The sequence below is a fragment of the Crocuta crocuta genome, unplaced genomic scaffold (assembly GCF_008692635.1).
Source record: "Crocuta crocuta isolate KB4526 unplaced genomic scaffold, BGI_CrCroc_1.0 scaffold175, whole genome shotgun sequence".
In the NCBI taxonomy this organism is placed as follows: domain Eukaryota; kingdom Metazoa; phylum Chordata; class Mammalia; order Carnivora; family Hyaenidae; genus Crocuta; species Crocuta crocuta.
This window is the reverse complement of record NW_027530988.1, coordinates 179,089-194,476: the sequence shown is the minus strand read 5'-3', so window position 1 is coordinate 194,476 and position 15,388 is coordinate 179,089. Positions and strand designations below refer to the sequence as shown.

Genomic DNA, 15,388 nt, shown 5'->3' with positions numbered 1-15,388 from the left:
AGCAAGATGTGTCCTAAGGTATCTGAAAACCCTAAGAGATTATTTTAGGGATTTGAGACTACTCAAAATATTTTTCCATGATTGTCTTTTCGTTTTATTTACTTCAGCTCAGGAAAAGGTTTCAAAGGACTCAACTTTTGGATATGGGTGGCTGGGGGAACTTATAATCTTGTCTGCAATGCAAGTTGAGTATGGGATGAACAGGAGAGCGAAAAGGACTTGGCTGCATGTTTAAACGTCTGAGAGGCTCATGAGGCTTTCGAGTACTTGTCAGAATGACCTCCATTGGCAGTCTCCTCGCTGGGACAAAGTTGAGACTAAAGACAATCTCATCTTGTCAGAAAGGTGACTAAAACATCCTTGTACTTAATTGGTTAACTCAATCAAAAAGCACTTATGCATATGTATTTAGGATTGGGAGGGGTCATGAAACTGAGTGAAATATGAGATATCCTTGTAGTAATACCACTCATAAAAAGTAGTTTCATAATAAGGGATGCGGAGTGAGAGGGTGGGGTCTGCACGGCTGGTCCCCGGAGAAGCCAGTCTTGTGTTCTGTTCCAGAAGTAACTCCAGCGAGAAATGCTGGATGACAACCTTAACATTTTAATCCATTTCTTACTGGTACATCTTCACTTCGACTTTTTACGGGTATTTTATTGAGCAGAGTAGTTAACTGTCGCCAGGCTTCCCTCCCCTGACTACTCAGCCCAAGCTCCAGCACTTTCACTAGAGCCACGCCCCTGGGTTCTGGACCTAAGTTCAGACCAATACAGTTGCACCTCACGAGTCACAGGACCAGAGAGGCCAGCCAATAGGAGACCAAATACAACCGCAAAGAGGAGATGTCTTTTAGTGGTATCTTTGGACCAATGAGGAGCAATGATTATGCACCCGCTCTGGGCGCGTAACAGAGGACGCCCGGCTTCTTGAAACAGGTGACTAGTGAGCTGAAGCAGCCAAGTCCCACCTCCTGGTCTGGAGGTAACGCGATGGGCCACGCTTCCAATAGCTCGCAGAACCTCTCGTCACGTGCAGGTTTTGCAGGCCCAGCGGCCTCCGGGAGGTCATGTGACAGTTGACGTTACCGCAACTCTCCCCAATGGAAAAAAAGAGCTGCCTTCGCAGCCCAAGAATTGATTTATCTCCACGAATAATAGCACGGCGAGAGCGGGGATAGCCTATCACGTGCTTGCGGGACCGAATCGGGCGGGGCAGGCCACTGGTTGCGGGGCGAGCTGGGCGCGCGGCGCGCAGGCGCCCTGGGGACCCGGTAGCGGCGGCGGCGGTGGCTGCGGAGACGGCGGCGGCGAATAGAGCCAGGTCCTTGGCCGAAGCAGGAGGTGGTGGTGGCGGCCATGGCGGCAGACGGAGAGCGATCCCCGCTGCTCTCCGAGCCTATTGACGGTGGCGCCGGCGGCAACGGATTAGTGGGGCCGGGCGGGAGTGGGGCTGGGCCCGGGGGAGGCCTGACCCCCTCCGCACCACCGTATGGAGCCGGTAAACATGCCCCGCCCCAGGGTAAGCCGGGGTGGGTCCGAGGTGTTCCCGGAGGGGTACGCTGAGAGGCGGGAGGGGGCGGGGCCGAGGGCGGAGGCGGGGCCCAGGCGCCAGGTGCGGAGCAGTTGCACCTGTGCCTGGGTGAAGCGCTCTTCTTTCCCCAATTGCTACCGGAGCTTGGGAACGGAAGGGGGTTCTAGGAAGCTGACTGAAGCACGGATTTTAAGAAGCCTTCCGAGCTAGATCAGAAGGCTTGAGGACCAGAGTCCCCTGACTCCTTGGAGCATCAGTTGGGGTGTCTACAAGTGATACCACCCTTCTTTTTACTTTCCTCTCCAGCATTTCCCCCGTTCCCTGAGGGACACCCAGCCGTGTTGCCTGGGGAGGACCCACCCCCATACTCACCCCTGACCAGCCCGGACAGCGGGAGTGCCCCCATGATCACCTGCCGAGTCTGTCAGTCTCTCATCAACGTGGAAGGCAAGATGCATCAGCATGTAGTCAAATGTGGCGTCTGCAATGAAGCCACTGTGAGTTACACACATCTCTGAAATGGGCCCTGTTTCCTGGATCCTCTTTCTGATCCCTTGATTCTAGACCCTCATGTTTAGGTGGTAGTCATGAAACCCAGGTTTCAGTTCCAGGAGTCTCACACCGCCATTTCCCCAGCAGCCACTCACCAGAACTGATGTTTACCATCCTGCACCTTCACACCTATTCTGGATACTTAAGCCTAGTCTCTATTTGCAAATCTCATGCTGTATGCTTTTCTTTCATTTCTCTGTCCTGGCTAAGACCTTATCTCTGATCTCTCCTCAGAAGGTGTTTTTGGAGGAAATGGAAGGGATTGGAATTTGAGGTTTACTTACCGATGTCCTCATTATTCTCTAGCCAATCAAGAATGCACCTCCAGGGAAAAAATATGTTCGGTGCCCCTGTAACTGTCTCCTTATCTGCAAAGTGACTTCCCAGCGGATTGCCTGCCCTCGGCCCTACTGGTAAGAGGTATAAGGTGGGGAAGGGCATCCTTGGGAATAATTGGAAAACCCTAAAAAGGATGAATGTTTGCAGAGAATGTAAAGGTGAGAGCCTGGTGTTTATTCAGGAGAAAAAGTTAAGGACTGTTGTATCTTTAGAATGTTACAGCCATCTTTTTCAGATCTCAATAAAAAGATTGAGATGAAATGGTGTCCTTTAGGGAAATAGAGAGTCTAGAGGACTGGGTGGATTATTCTCAGGTAAAAGGGAAGCTAGAGACCTGAAGTTTAAGCAATACTATTCTTCAAGATTCCCTTGGGCTAGGGTTGGAGTGTGGCAGAGTATATACTGTGTACGGAGAAGTAGAAGAACTTAGAGAGGCAAGGATTGGGGGCTGTGAAGGAGGGATACTGCGGGCATCTTTAGGATTAAAAAATATTTAAACATGGTCTTTTTCTCCTTTACAGCAAAAGAATCATCAACCTGGGGCCTGTGCATCCAGGACCTCTGAGTCCAGAACCACAGCCTGTGGGTGTCAGGGTCATCTGCGGACATTGCAAGAATACTTTCCTGGTAAGGAGGAGCATGGGAAGCCTTGGGAGGAAGTGGGAGAAACAGAAGTAATCATGAATATATTTCTGAGTTATATGAATCCCGAGAAGGTCTATTCTAATGCCACCCTTCCCTTCCCTCAGAGCCTTCACTGGACATGACCCTGTTTCTGTTAATTGGTTTTCCCCTTTTTTTGTTCTCCATAGTGGACAGAGTTCACAGACCGAACCTTGGCCCGTTGCCCTCACTGCAGGAAAGTGTAAGTGATTGGAGAGTGGCATTGTTGAACTGGTAATTGTGTAATATGTACAGTAAAACCTGCAGGGCCATTGCAAACATCCATCTGTTTGCCTCCCCACAGGTCATCTATTGGGCGCAGATATCCACGAAAGAGATGTATCTGCTGCTTCTTGCTTGGCTTACTCTTGGCAGTCACTGCCACTGGTCTTGCTGTGAGTAACCTTGATCCAGCCCCTTTCATTCTTCAGCCTTACCTCTATAGACTGCGATTTGGGAAATGGCTACCCTTTAAAAAAAATGAAAGGGACTGAGGGATTTTTGTTTTGTCTTGTTTTAATGTGCAGATGAGCTGAAGCTGAAGGTAACTGATAAGCAATCTTTGTTGTTAACTATAGGAGTAAAAAACAGCATCTTCTTTATGCAGAAGACAGGGCAATGGGGAAGTGGCTTAAATTAAGAGTTGCTGTTAGGAGACCTGGCTCCCTTGTCCGACACTAAGAAACACTGACAGATGTCTGGGATTGTACAAGTTATGTACCTGCCTAGGGGAATAGAGCACTACTGGGCCTTTAAGGTCCCTGAGGTGGATACACATGGATAAGGAAACAGGCACTGAAGCTCCCGTTCCGTGTTCCTGTTACTAGGGCTTTTAGAAAGTGGTGAGAGATCAACAGTAACCCCATCTCCCTTCTTCTTTACCAGTTTGGCACATGGAAGCACGCTCGGCGATACGGAGGCATCTATGCGGCCTGGGCATTTGTCATCCTGTTGGCTGTGCTGTGTTTGGGCCGGGCCCTCTACTGGGCTTGTATGAAGGTCAGCCACCCTGTCCAGAACTTCTCCTGAGCTCCATGATGACCCACAGACTGTGCCTGGCCCCTTCCTAGTGGGGACAGTGACACTACAAAGGGAACCATGGTAAAAGGCTCCCTCGGCTTCTGTAAGAGGAGCCAAGCAGCTGCCTTCCTTTACCCTGGGGAGAGTAGGAAGGAACCAGGCCCTCACGTAGGTTTGGAGGGGTAGATAAGACCACTGCTGGCCATCTGCTTTCCTCCAAGGGCTGCTGTGTTTAGGGCGAAATAGGCAAAATGTTGCCCCTAAACCTGGGTCCTAAAAGAGGGTTCTAGCCTTGTCCTTCCTATATGCTCCCTGAGAGCCATTCCTGTCCCTTAAACATTCCAGGGCAGGGTGGGGGTGGGTAGCCCTGGGGGTTCCCTCCCTTTTGTGCACCATTAGGACCTTGCTGCTATTGCACTTCACCAGGGGCTGGCTCTGGCCTCCGTCCCCTCAGTCTCCTCTCCCCCCATTCTGTGTCCTGGGGGGTGGGGATGGGGTCAGCCGCTGCTCTGTACAGAACCACAGGAACTGATGTGTATATACTATTTAATGTGGGGTATGTTCCCCTAGTCCTTTATTTCCCTAATTCCTCCTTCTAGCCTTACCCCCCAGTTGCGGTATTTAACTGGGCTGGATAAGGTTGCTCTGTCTTGGGGGAAGCTAGGGATTCATCCTGTGCTTGTAAATAAATAAGGTCATGACTACCCTTTTCCAAGTTGTTTATCTTTTTATGTGAAAAGGCAAGGAGAATTTGTAGCCCCACAAAGGGGTAGAATACAAAGACAGCAAGGCTGAAACTATGGCTCTTTATTTTCATGTGGACAGTTCAAAGAAAGTCATCAGTAGCTTTTGTTTAATGTAAAAAAAAAAAAAAGCACACAAAAAAATTGGGGGTTTAAAGGAAACCTAAGTGTTGCTAGGAGCTGGTTGGCAGTTTTTAAAGTTTGGGGAGATTAAGTTTTAAAGCTAGCTTGGGAGGGCTGATTTCCCCAGCTTAAAGTAATTTACGGGAGGTGTCACAGTGCTAGGTACAGGGTGATGGGACAGTGGTCACTGCCCAGGGCCTTGGAACGGATCTTGCTGTCACACAATGCAGGTAACAGAGAGTGAGACAACAAAAAGTAATCAAGGCGCCAACCAACATTTTTGGATCGAGCATTCATCATGTAGGTCCAAAAGGTATATGCATAGGCCGTGTTGGGATAGAGGTGCCGGAAACTGTCAGCCAGAGGCACAGCCTCTAGTAATTCCCCAAAGCCTTGACGCTCCTGTGGAGTGAAGCCAGCATTCTTTTTGTTTCCCTTGGGGTTGCGAAGGTCGATTTCTTCATGAGCCACATTGAGGTCCCCACAAAGCACAAGGGGCTTGCGGGAAGCCAAGCCCTTCAGGAACTTGCGGAAGGCTTCATCCCAGCGCTGCCGGTACTCCAAGCGGACCAGACCTCGGCCTGCATTGGGTACATAGGCTGTTACCAGCACAAATGCGTCAAATTCAGCCACGATCACCCGGCCTTCCTGATCGTGTTCTTCCTCACCTACAGAAACCGTGAAACAAAATCAGCATAAAAAAGTGTACAGAAAAGGAAAGCAAAGAAAGTAACTCCTATGAGGGGTTGGAGTGGGTATTATCAATTGGTTTGGAAGAGCTCAGGGATTAGGAATCAGCAGGGTCTCACCAATGCCATAGGAGACTTTGAGTGGGCACTGGCGAGAGAGCAGGCCCACACCACTGTACCCTTCCTTGTCTGAAGGGGCTGACCAGTACTGATGGGGCAGTCCAGGCAACTCCTGAAGTTCAGCCGGTAGTTTGTTCTCTGAACACTTGGTCTCTTGGAGGCACAGGATATCTGGGGCTTCTTCCTTAACCCACTGTGAGTGAGAGAAAAGGTAGAAAAAGTATCAATTCAGACATTTACTGAAGACTGCCACTAGAGATACACTGCTTAGAGAGGAAGTGTGACTAGATGCAAGAGATTTTGATCATTCTAAATTATATAACTGGCAACTAACAGATAAAAACAGCATTACATGCAACACTGAAGAGATTGTATTTCTTCCATTGGCAGTGGATAGCCACCAAGAAATTTTAAGCAGTAGTTATTTTGTTTAATTTTAAGTAGACTATAGGCCACATATGGGGCTTAAACTCACCAACTGGCAACTGAGCCAGCCAAGCACCCCTAAGCAGTAGTAGTTAAATGGAGGATAAACTGGATATGAAATGGAGCAAGTCCAGTACCAAGGTTTTTGCAGCATGCAGGGGAAGGGATGAAGCCATTAAAACAATGGAAATAAGATGCTGAAAAATAGACCTTGAGAAATAAAAAACTTAGGACTTGGTGAAGCCCCTCCTTTTAACTTTTGCACAAAAAAACTACAGAGAAAGGGGAAAAAAACTACAGATTAGGATTAAAATGGGAAAAGGTGATTAAATCCCAAAATCATTCAATACTAAAGAATGTTTCTTCTGGAACCCTCCCTGAATTCCACTCACATCTAAACCTTTCTTTTTAATCCAGGCTCGAAGGCCATCCACATTCCAGGAACAGATCTTGAGTGTAGCCGATTTACCACTGGGCGAGGTTTTCTGATCTGGGGGGTCCTCATACAGGACCGGCCCTTCTGCTGCCTCTTTTTCGTTTTTCTTTGCTCCAACCTTACTCTTCTTAGCTTCTGGCTCTATAAAATAAGTAATATACAATGATAAAAATTGGCAGTATCCAACTTTGATCCGGATTTGACCAAAGACCCGCTGAGAACTTGCAGTTACTGCGACTTCTTCAGCCTGCAAAAACGCATGGAGCATGTCCGTACTTCCCGTTCACCGGAGTTAGAAACCCCCTCACGGCAGCCTCTAGGGAGAGGGCCTTGTTTCATTTTCTTACCAATCTTGGGCTCTTCCCCGTCTTCTGCCACTGCTCCCTTTTTCCCACGCTTCGGCATCACTGTAGCGAACGCCCTTCTGGACCCGTACCACGTCGCCCACCGAAGCAGTATTTTTACCGCGTTCCCTGCGGACAAGAGGAGGTCGTGAAACCAGCTAAGGCTGGGGAAAAGACGACTCCCTCGAGCGCCCCCGCACTAGGTACCGCCTTTCAAATCAGACTATCTCGGATTCCGTTCCGCGCCTCCATGCACCATAGGCCCTTCAGCCCCTCACCCACAAAACTAGATCATTTCATGCTCGCGAGATCTGCCTTCCGGCCAATCGAGGGCCTTAATGAAGGATCCCGACTTAGCTTGCAGATTAGACGATCAAGAAGCCCCTCTGCTGAGCAAAACAAGAGCAACCCTGTATCTGACCTGCTCAGGTTCCAGCCTAGCTCCTCCTCACCCGAGCACAAAGAATTCTTGCACACTGTGCCCCCACGTGGGTATCTGGAGTGGTCACGTGATGTGAGACGTGCCTCCCGAGGCGGAGGCGTACGCGTGATTGGTCTGTCTGGAACCACGTGACGGAAGGCTGGCGCTTCTCCCCCTTCCTCCCGCCACCCTCCAAGGGACTGAAGGTCCCGGCTCTCCATTCTTGGGCTGTTTATTGGTGTGCCAGATGCAGGATTCATTCTGTCACCCTGACCGAAGACCCCAATGCTGCGCAAGAGGGGGAAAAAAATCAGTGGAGAAGGTTGGCCGGATAACGGGAAAGAAGGAAAGAAGTGGATAGGAATGTAAGGAGCAGATGCCGGCTCAGCGTCCCTGGCAGTTAGGAGGACAGGTCCTTGAAGGGGCCTTGGGGCCGCTGTGATGACGGGGGCGGGGCTGGCGCGGGCTCGCTGTCCACGGGAGTTTTTTGGCGTCCCTTGGTGCACGCTGGTACCCGGCCTCTAGGTGCGCGGTTTTCCTGTGTGCTCCGGGATCCGTGGCCCAGCACGGCCTGGTAAAGGCTCCACGGTGTTCCGGTGGTAGCTAGCCCTGCTGGCGTTTTCTCCCAGGCTCGGCCATGCCGGCGGTGCTGGGGTTTGAAGGCAGCGCTAACAAGATTGGCGTGGGAGTGGTGCGGGATGGCACGGTGCTGGCGAACCCGCGGCGGACTTACGTCACGCCTCCCGGCACAGGTGCGTGTGTGCGGGACTGACAATTCACAGCACACTTCCGCGCGCGGCAGCGCCTGCCGTCCGCCTAAACGCTAGCAAAGTAGGGCGTGGGACGCGTTGTCCCCTCAGCGAGCTATTGATCCGAGTCTCAGATTTATGGGACAGGATTAACATCACTAGGCTGATAGTTACAAGAGTCACAGGCCCTTGGTCCTGGATCTTCTGGGCTTGTTTAGCTTTCAGTGAGCACTTTTTATGTGTTCGTTGTCAGCTGGATACAAAAATAGATGTTTTGGGCTGCTGTGCAGTTGGACACATAACACCTTACGGTATGATGAATAGTATAACAGATGCAATCAAAACTTTCTAGAATAAGGACTGTAAAGACTTGGAGCTTGGATGTTAGGAACAGCAGTATTCATTTTCAGTATTTATTTTTGGGTTTATGTACTTTACTCTTAAAATGGGAATAATCATTCCTGCATTATTGAGTCTTGAGAAAAAGAAAATTGCCAGACGTATTACAACTTTTAATAAATGTTGCTTGTGTGTTATTTGTTACTGTGTTATGTTTTGTCTGCCCTCCCCTGAAACTTCTGCATATGTAGGAGAGGACAACTGACTTGCATATAGCTGAAAAGCCTCCCTGAACAGGTGATGTTGTGACAGCTCACTCGTTAGAAAATACCTATCTGTGTTTAGCACTAACTCTTCTAGGTTATTTGGGACCAGGAACACAAGGATAAATAAAAGAGCCAATGCTTTGAGATGTTCATGGTTAAATTGTGGGAAACTGCAGGTGATTATAATGCTTTAATTGTTATATGATACAGTGTGTAAAGTACAATGATGTGATCGTGCATAGGGTTGGTAGGGTCACAGAGATCACTAAACGGTATGAGTTAGGTATCCCTTGAATTGAGTCCTGAAGGTTGAGTAGGAGTTGGGTACGAAGAAAGGCATTTCGGAGAGCTGGTCTGCCTAGCTGAACAGACCAGAAAGAGTATATCTGAAAACCTGAAAGACAAGATGCTTGAGGAAAGTGAAAGAGACTCTTCTTACACCATGTAAACCTTAAAAATGAAACAACCAGTTGTTCTACTAGTAAAATGGGCTCATTTAGGAATAGTAGAGAATTGTGATTCAGATCAGGGAAGCTATGGCAAAACCATAAGCAAATCTGGAGACCAAGTGAAAGGATTAATCTTTTATAGGGAAGTGGGGGTAGTTGAGAGGGACTCTAATTTTAAATTAGTCCACTGAAGTAAACTGAGAGATCCAAGTGTAGTGGCTCTTCATTGGCTGGAAAATCTCTTCCTCTTGCTGAGATGGTAAATTATAGGCTTCTTCCTGTTGGGAATGCAAGGTATGTTCTCAATGGAGTCTGCAGTTGAGAAGGACTGGTGGGGTGTGAAAGCTTCCCCTTCTGGCCTCCTGACTCTGTTTTAAATGAGATTTCTTCTGTTTCACAACTACTAAAGCATCTGTTTATGACTTCTACCTACCTTTGCTATAGAAAAACCCTATGATCTCTGACCTTTGTCCATCTCCTAGGATTCCTTCCAGGTGATACTGCCAGGCATCACCGAGCTGTTATCCTGGACCTGCTACAGGAGGCACTAACAGAGGCTGGATTAACCTCCCAGGATATTGATTGCATTGCCTACACCAAAGGTATAGCTGGGAAACTGCACTGGAAGAACATACCTGGAGCCTGGCTAGGTCAGAATAGCCTGCCACTCTCTGCTACCACCACTACTGCTACCCCACCTCCCACCCTTCCTTTCCCCAGCTTGGTTTTTCCCCATGTCTGTAGGATTCTAATTCCCATGTCTATCCCCCTAGGCCCTGGCATGGGTGCCCCACTGGTTTCTGTGGCTGTTGTGGCCCGTACTGTGGCCCAGCTGTGGAATAAGCCATTGCTGGGTGTGAACCACTGCATAGGCCACATTGAGATGGGCCGCCTCATCACCGGAGCCACCAGCCCGACCGTGCTGTACGTCAGTGGAGGAAATACACAGGTATTTGGAGTATTCCATCATTGCTTCATCATTTCTAAGGCATTGTATCAGCAACTTTCTTGTTTTTGAACGGCAGCAACTCAAGAACAAAGTTGGGCTGTCTAAGACTTTATACGCTAGAAAACCCACAAGAAAGTTTCCAACATTGCAGGATGATCAGAACGTTAGATGGTTTTCATACACGTGGTTATAAAGATAAGAAATTTCCATTCAGAAAAGGAAAGAAGGGTAAGGATTGATGTCTTCAAAATAATGAAAGTGTTTTTACTTTTATTATTTTGAAGCTTTTTTTTCCCTGTATCTTAGCAATTAAAACTGAGGGAAATAAGTGATTTGTTTCTTTACAGTAATTTCATATTTTGTTTTGTGTTACTGGTGGTAAACAGAAGTTGTTATTTTAAGCATGTGAAAATATTAATAGTTTTTAAAACATTTTATAAGGTAGAAGGTATTTTAAATCTATAAGTTAAACCAGAGTAGCTTGGGGTACCTCACGAGACCTTTTTCGGTTGGGATTGGAGAATTCTAGCTGTCCTTTCCCACAGAACACCTGATGGGGTTATTGTCAGAAAAAGTCATTGTCCTCAGCTTACGAAAGGCTTAAAGCTTCATTTTGTGAAATAGTTAAAGATGAAGCACACATTCCCATGAAAATGATGTGAGAACTTTTATAGGTAGAGGGCAAATAGCCAACTGAGGCCTGAAGGATGACATACAAATTAGGGACTTGAGGTGTGGAAAGTAACCATGGAGGCTTGCAATAACTAATGAAAAGGAGCAGTGATAGTTTTCTCTTTCTCTTCCCTCTTGAAACTTGCTTAGGCGGGAAAAACAGAGAAGATGATTGGTAGAGAGGAGTAGATAACAGAAGTAGAAATGTAGGATTTTTTTCCTTCCCCTTTTTGTGGCCAGCCTTTTAACAGCAGAGTATGATTTACATCAGAACGGAAGGAAATAACTTAGCAGCATCAAAAAGGGAAAGGGACTTCTTGTAGTCTTAATGAAGTGCTCATAGTCAGGAGTATATGTGTCAGTGGGTGATAAATATTCTCTGTGCTAGAAGTTGGTCACATGTGAAGAATGGACATAAGTTGATTGCCAGTGCTGAGTTGGGTGGGCCATTAGTGTGACCCAGTGTGGGATTTTTGAGTTTTTCAACTCTACCTCTTGTTTTGTTTCCAAATAATACTGTCCTGGTGGGATAATCTAGAAGGACTCTAGACTCTAGTTCCCTGCCTCCAAGAAGGAAAGCCTGTTCCTAGTCTATATTGTCAAGACTGTAGTCTAGAACCTCCAATCTAGAAAAATGTATTCAAAATGAGAATTGCTTCTGCCTGACCTAGGCTACCATCTATAGATGAGAAATCTGCTCTGGGAATCCTCAGGGTACTCATAGGCTTCTGAGATAAGAGCTATGAGAAAGTACCTATTCAGGGCGTAGATAAGGTCTTTTGTTCCATTTGTCATTGGGAGCTACAGTGGCCATGTTGATCTTCTGCTATGCTCTTCCCCAAAGCCAAATACTCCTCTTTACAGACTTGAGGTTTCATGGACATCCTCATCACCCTTAGGTGATTGCATATTCAGAACATCGTTACCGCATCTTTGGAGAAACTATCGATATTGCTGTGGGTAATTGTCTGGATCGTTTTGCTCGAGTGCTAAAGGTAAGCCACTGGGGCTAGAGAAGACATAAGATGTGAATGAATTGGAAATGGAGGGAGAAAGTCGTAAATTAGCTTCTTACACTTCCTGGATATCTGACTCTATGCTCTTTTTCCTTCTGCTAGATTTCCAATGACCCAAGTCCAGGCTACAACATTGAACAGATGGCAAAGCGGTAAGGGGGCATGAGATGGGAGGAGGCTGCCTGGCGGGGCTTCGGGGATTTCCCTGTATGTACATTAAGAAGGCTTTGGAGGGTAAGCAGCCAGCTAACTACAGGCTGAGTGCCTTGTATACTCCCTCCCACACAGAGGCAAGAAACTAGTTGAGCTGCCCTATACTGTAAAGGGGATGGACGTCTCATTCTCTGGGATCCTGTCTTTCATTGAGGTGAGTGTGGGACAGGTGAGGAGAGAGCACTTTCATGCTTTTTGATGAGGCATATCTGTTTTGCTCTCCATTGTATTTCCTGCCTATAGCATAGTTCTGGTCCATACTAGATGCTGAATAAATCCATTAAGCAAATATTTTTTAAGCATCTTCTGTGTGCCAGGCACTCTTCTAGGCAATAGCAACACAGAATGGAGCAAAATAAAAGTCTCTGCCTACTTGAAGCTTAGATTCTAATGGGAGGGGGTGACAGGTGAAGAAACAAGGGAGCGGATAATAAAAAGAGCCAGATGATGAGAAGCATTATGGAGAAAAGGTAAGCAGAATAAGGGGTCAGGTGGGAGATTGGGGGTGCCAGGGCAGGCATTTGTGATTATTGAATCCTAAATCCGTGTTGCCTGTTCTGTAGCTTAATCCCAGTGAAAGGCAAAGCGTGCTGTAGATAGGCTAACAAGTTGAATTGTCATGAAACATGGTGATCTTCCAAGTGCACTGATTTTTGGTCTCGTGTCATCCCCCAAACACAATTCATTGTTTTATGTATTTTTTTCTTTTTCTTTAATTACAGGATGTAGCCCAGCGGATGCTGGCCACAGGCGAGTGTACTCCTGAGGATTTGTGCTTCTCTCTGCAGGTAATGGGATTAAAAGCTGGAACCAAACGTTGGGACTGGAGGACCTTTTATGTAGTAGAGCAGAACTAAGCTGGGATCCCCTCTGGTGTTTACACCTGATCTGTCCTTCACAGGAAACGGTGTTTGCAATGCTGGTAGAGATCACAGAGCGAGCCATGGCACATTGTGGCTCCCAGGAGGCCCTCATCGTGGGAGGTGTTGGCTGTATGTATCATTAGACTATGCCCCTCTTTCCTGTTCTTGGACATTTGCATCTTCCTTCTGATAGTCTTAATTTCTAAGAGTTTGGGGAAGTTACTAGTTTCCACTTCCCAATCTTTGCCCCCTAAACTCCTACGTCATTTTTGTAAGTAAACGCACATGAGGTGTACAGCTGGACCATGCAGAAATGGCTAAAACTAAGCCAGCCCTACCGCCTGCCTCTTCATAGGTAATTTGAGGCTACAGGAAATGATGGAGACAATGTGCCAGGAACGTGGAGCTCGGCTTTTTGCCACAGATGAGAGGTAAAGGCCCTTTCCCTTTCTCGATTTCTCCTTTTTTTTTCCTCTCATTACTGTGATTTTTCACCCTTAGAGCCCAAATTTCATATCTCTTTTCCTTCCCAGATTCTGCATTGACAATGGAGCCATGATAGCCCAGGCTGGTTGGGAGATGTTTCGGTCTGGGCACAGGACCCCCCTCAGTGATTCTGGGATCACACAGAGGTGTGTACCTCTTGGAGGGGTGGATAGGATTATATGGGAGGTAGGCAGAAATCAGCAGGGAAGAGAGTCCAGGATCATGAAGGCAGAGAAGAATGGAAGATTCTAAGGCATAGCTGTCCACTGAGTTTTTCCTGTTTTTTCACACAGGTATCGGACAGATGAAGTAGAAGTAACCTGGAGGGACTAACAACTTTAACAGAATCAGAGTAGATAGTGCCCTAAGTAGAGCCTACAGGAACTTGGACCTTTATCTCTGTCTGATCTGGGCATCCTGGGGAGGCTGTGGACTCCTGCCTCCCATCATTTAACCTCAAGTTGATTCTGCAATAAAATATTGTTGGTTTTGTATGTTGGTCATTGGCTTGTGTTAATCAGGAGCAATACAGAGTTGGCACTAGATAAATTCTTGTTGATGGGATGAATGGTTAAGGAGGCATAGGTCAGAGCAGTGCCTTGGCTGACTGCAGAGATGCTGCTGTGGGGCTGAGATTGAGGGAACACCTTAGCTACTCTTCTAACATCCCCTTAATAACAGCGTTGTCATAACTAATACTATTTCGGTGTCAGGCTTTGTGCTGAGCGCTTTGTGTTCGTCAACCCATTTAAGTTCTCTGGAGTAGGTACTCAGGAGTTGCCTCGGAATAGCCTCGGGTCAGATCTAATTTTGTACTAATTTGTAACTCAAGAGCAAAATTGTCCCTCCTGGCACTTACTCCCACATGCTCCTACGTACGCTTTCCCTGGTGGGCTTGAAGGGCTGCCCTAGATCCGCATCTCTACCAAAACCCTGCGGAACTAACATCCTGCCCTTTACCTTGTTTGTCCATCACCGTGAGGAGGCCCAAACCAGCAAGTCCCCTTTCATCTTTACACTCTAATAACTGTTACTTTCTACTTCCAATTTGTTCCTCCTGAAATTGTTTTTGTGCTCTCTGGAACTAAGCTGGTTAGTAGTAAAATTACCTATATCCTCAACCTCTTTTCTGAATGTTTTCCTTACCTTCCTGTTCAGAGCCCGGATTTCCCCGTGAGAACTTTGCTTCTCCTACCGCGTCTAATGATGGTGTTTTCTCCGGCACATCCATTGTACCACCGGCCCTGGGGATCGTGATGTAGGTGTCCTCATTTCTACTCACACTATGTTCGGTCTGTTCCCTCTCATCACTAACACACGTGAGCTTTGAAACACATGTCATCTGTTACTGTACCGTGTCCCAACCGTTCCTGGCAAATCCCAACAATTTTAGTACCTGCGTAGATGATCCTTCTAACGCTTTCGTCTCAGCTCTGTGCTCCTCCTGTGATCAGGTCCTCCATCCCCCACTGCAGCCACTCATTCCCTTGGTCCTAGTCAAGACCTACAGCTCCTCCATATTTCAGTCTGAAACATCCCTCCTATCTTTGTAGCTCATTCCCTTTAGTGCACTGAAACCAACAATCTTTTCATCAGGTCCTGCCATCTGTTGCTCTTCCTTTCCACTGACCTCATCCCTATATATCTTCATTTCCCTCCAGCTAAACTCCAGTCATGAGCACTCCATTGCAAACACCTCGCCTCCCTCACCTCTCTGGCTTTTATCAGCCTCAACTCTTCACCTACTTGATTCCTAGACCCATGGAGCTAAATGGGCGAGCAAAAAACAGGCTGACCTGTCTTACTTTAAATTCATCATCCTGACACTGAGCGGCTCCTTTATATTCCTTAGTCCTTTCACTTGCTTTGTTTCTGGTAACTGTTTTATTATACCTGCTGACCCCTCAGATCTCCCATATCTCCCCCCACCCCTTCTCACTCTGAGTTTGGCTCCTATGTTAATGAGAAAATAGAAGC

The 15,388-nt window shown here is 47.3% G+C and overlaps 3 protein-coding genes across 4 annotated transcripts; 2 read left to right on the top strand and 1 right to left on the bottom strand.

The window, feature by feature from the left end:
- Positions 1–1,200: 1,200 nt before the first annotated feature.
- PIP4P1 (phosphatidylinositol-4,5-bisphosphate 4-phosphatase 1) lies at positions 1,201–4,816 on the top strand. Of its 2 annotated transcripts, none has more exons than XM_077770309.1 (7): positions 1,201–1,500; positions 1,840–2,030; positions 2,392–2,498; positions 2,946–3,051; positions 3,237–3,289; positions 3,392–3,482; positions 3,973–4,816. In XM_077770309.1, the coding sequence occupies exons 1-7, from the start codon at positions 1,359–1,361 to the stop codon at positions 4,114–4,116; spliced, it is 834 nt and encodes a 277-aa protein (XP_077626435.1). In that variant the 5' UTR covers positions 1,201–1,358; the 3' UTR covers positions 4,117–4,816. The 2 variants fall into 2 exon arrangements, with proteins under 2 accessions (XP_077626435.1, XP_077626434.1); XM_077770308.1 differs by having other exon boundaries at positions 1,201–1,521.
- An 83-nt stretch (positions 4,817–4,899) lies between these two features.
- APEX1 (apurinic/apyrimidinic endodeoxyribonuclease 1) lies at positions 4,900–7,495 on the bottom strand. The gene is made up of 5 exons (XM_077770306.1): positions 7,410–7,495; positions 6,992–7,117; positions 6,601–6,785; positions 5,783–5,975; positions 4,900–5,641 (listed from the first exon to the last, which is right to left on the bottom strand). The coding sequence occupies exons 2-5, from the start codon at positions 7,047–7,049 to the stop codon at positions 5,124–5,126; spliced, it is 954 nt and encodes a 317-aa protein (XP_077626432.1). The 5' UTR covers positions 7,050–7,117; positions 7,410–7,495; the 3' UTR covers positions 4,900–5,123.
- A 367-nt stretch (positions 7,496–7,862) lies between these two features.
- Positions 7,863–13,905, top strand: OSGEP (O-sialoglycoprotein endopeptidase). The gene is made up of 11 exons (XM_077770305.1): positions 7,863–8,161; positions 9,695–9,814; positions 9,986–10,161; positions 11,733–11,828; positions 11,952–12,001; positions 12,138–12,216; positions 12,785–12,850; positions 12,964–13,054; positions 13,281–13,356; positions 13,459–13,557; positions 13,705–13,905. The coding sequence occupies exons 1-11, from the start codon at positions 8,047–8,049 to the stop codon at positions 13,742–13,744; spliced, it is 1,008 nt and encodes a 335-aa protein (XP_077626431.1). The 5' UTR covers positions 7,863–8,046; the 3' UTR covers positions 13,745–13,905.
- Positions 13,906–15,388: the final 1,483 nt, after the last annotated feature.

Bases quoted from the DNA above. Each gene is read 5' to 3' on its own strand.
- OSGEP (XM_077770305.1), top strand. From the start codon at position 8,047: ATGCCGGCGGTGCTGGGGTTTGAAGGCAGCGCTAACAAGATTGGCGTG. The intron at 10,162-11,732 runs GTATTTGGAGTA...CATCACCCTTAG, and splicing joins TCAGTGGAGGAAATACACAG to GTGATTGCATATTCAGAACA. The intron at 11,829-11,951 runs GTAAGCCACTGG...TCCTTCTGCTAG, and splicing joins GTTTTGCTCGAGTGCTAAAG to ATTTCCAATGACCCAAGTCC.
- APEX1 (XM_077770306.1), bottom strand. From the start codon at position 7,049: ATGCCGAAGCGTGGGAAAAAGGGAGCAGTGGCAGAAGACGGGGAAGAG. The intron at 5,976-6,600 runs GTGAGTGGAATT...TCTCACTCACAG, and splicing joins TTAAAAAGAAAGGTTTAGAT to TGGGTTAAGGAAGAAGCCCC. The intron at 5,642-5,782 runs GTGAGACCCTGC...CGGTTTCTGTAG, and splicing joins CAAAGTCTCCTATGGCATTG to GTGAGGAAGAACACGATCAG.
- PIP4P1 (XM_077770308.1), top strand. From the start codon at position 1,359: ATGGCGGCAGACGGAGAGCGATCCCCGCTGCTCTCCGAGCCTATTGAC. The intron at 2,499-2,945 runs GTAAGAGGTATA...TCTCCTTTACAG, and splicing joins GCCTGCCCTCGGCCCTACTG to CAAAAGAATCATCAACCTGG. The intron at 3,483-3,972 runs GTGAGTAACCTT...CTTCTTTACCAG, and splicing joins TCACTGCCACTGGTCTTGCT to TTTGGCACATGGAAGCACGC.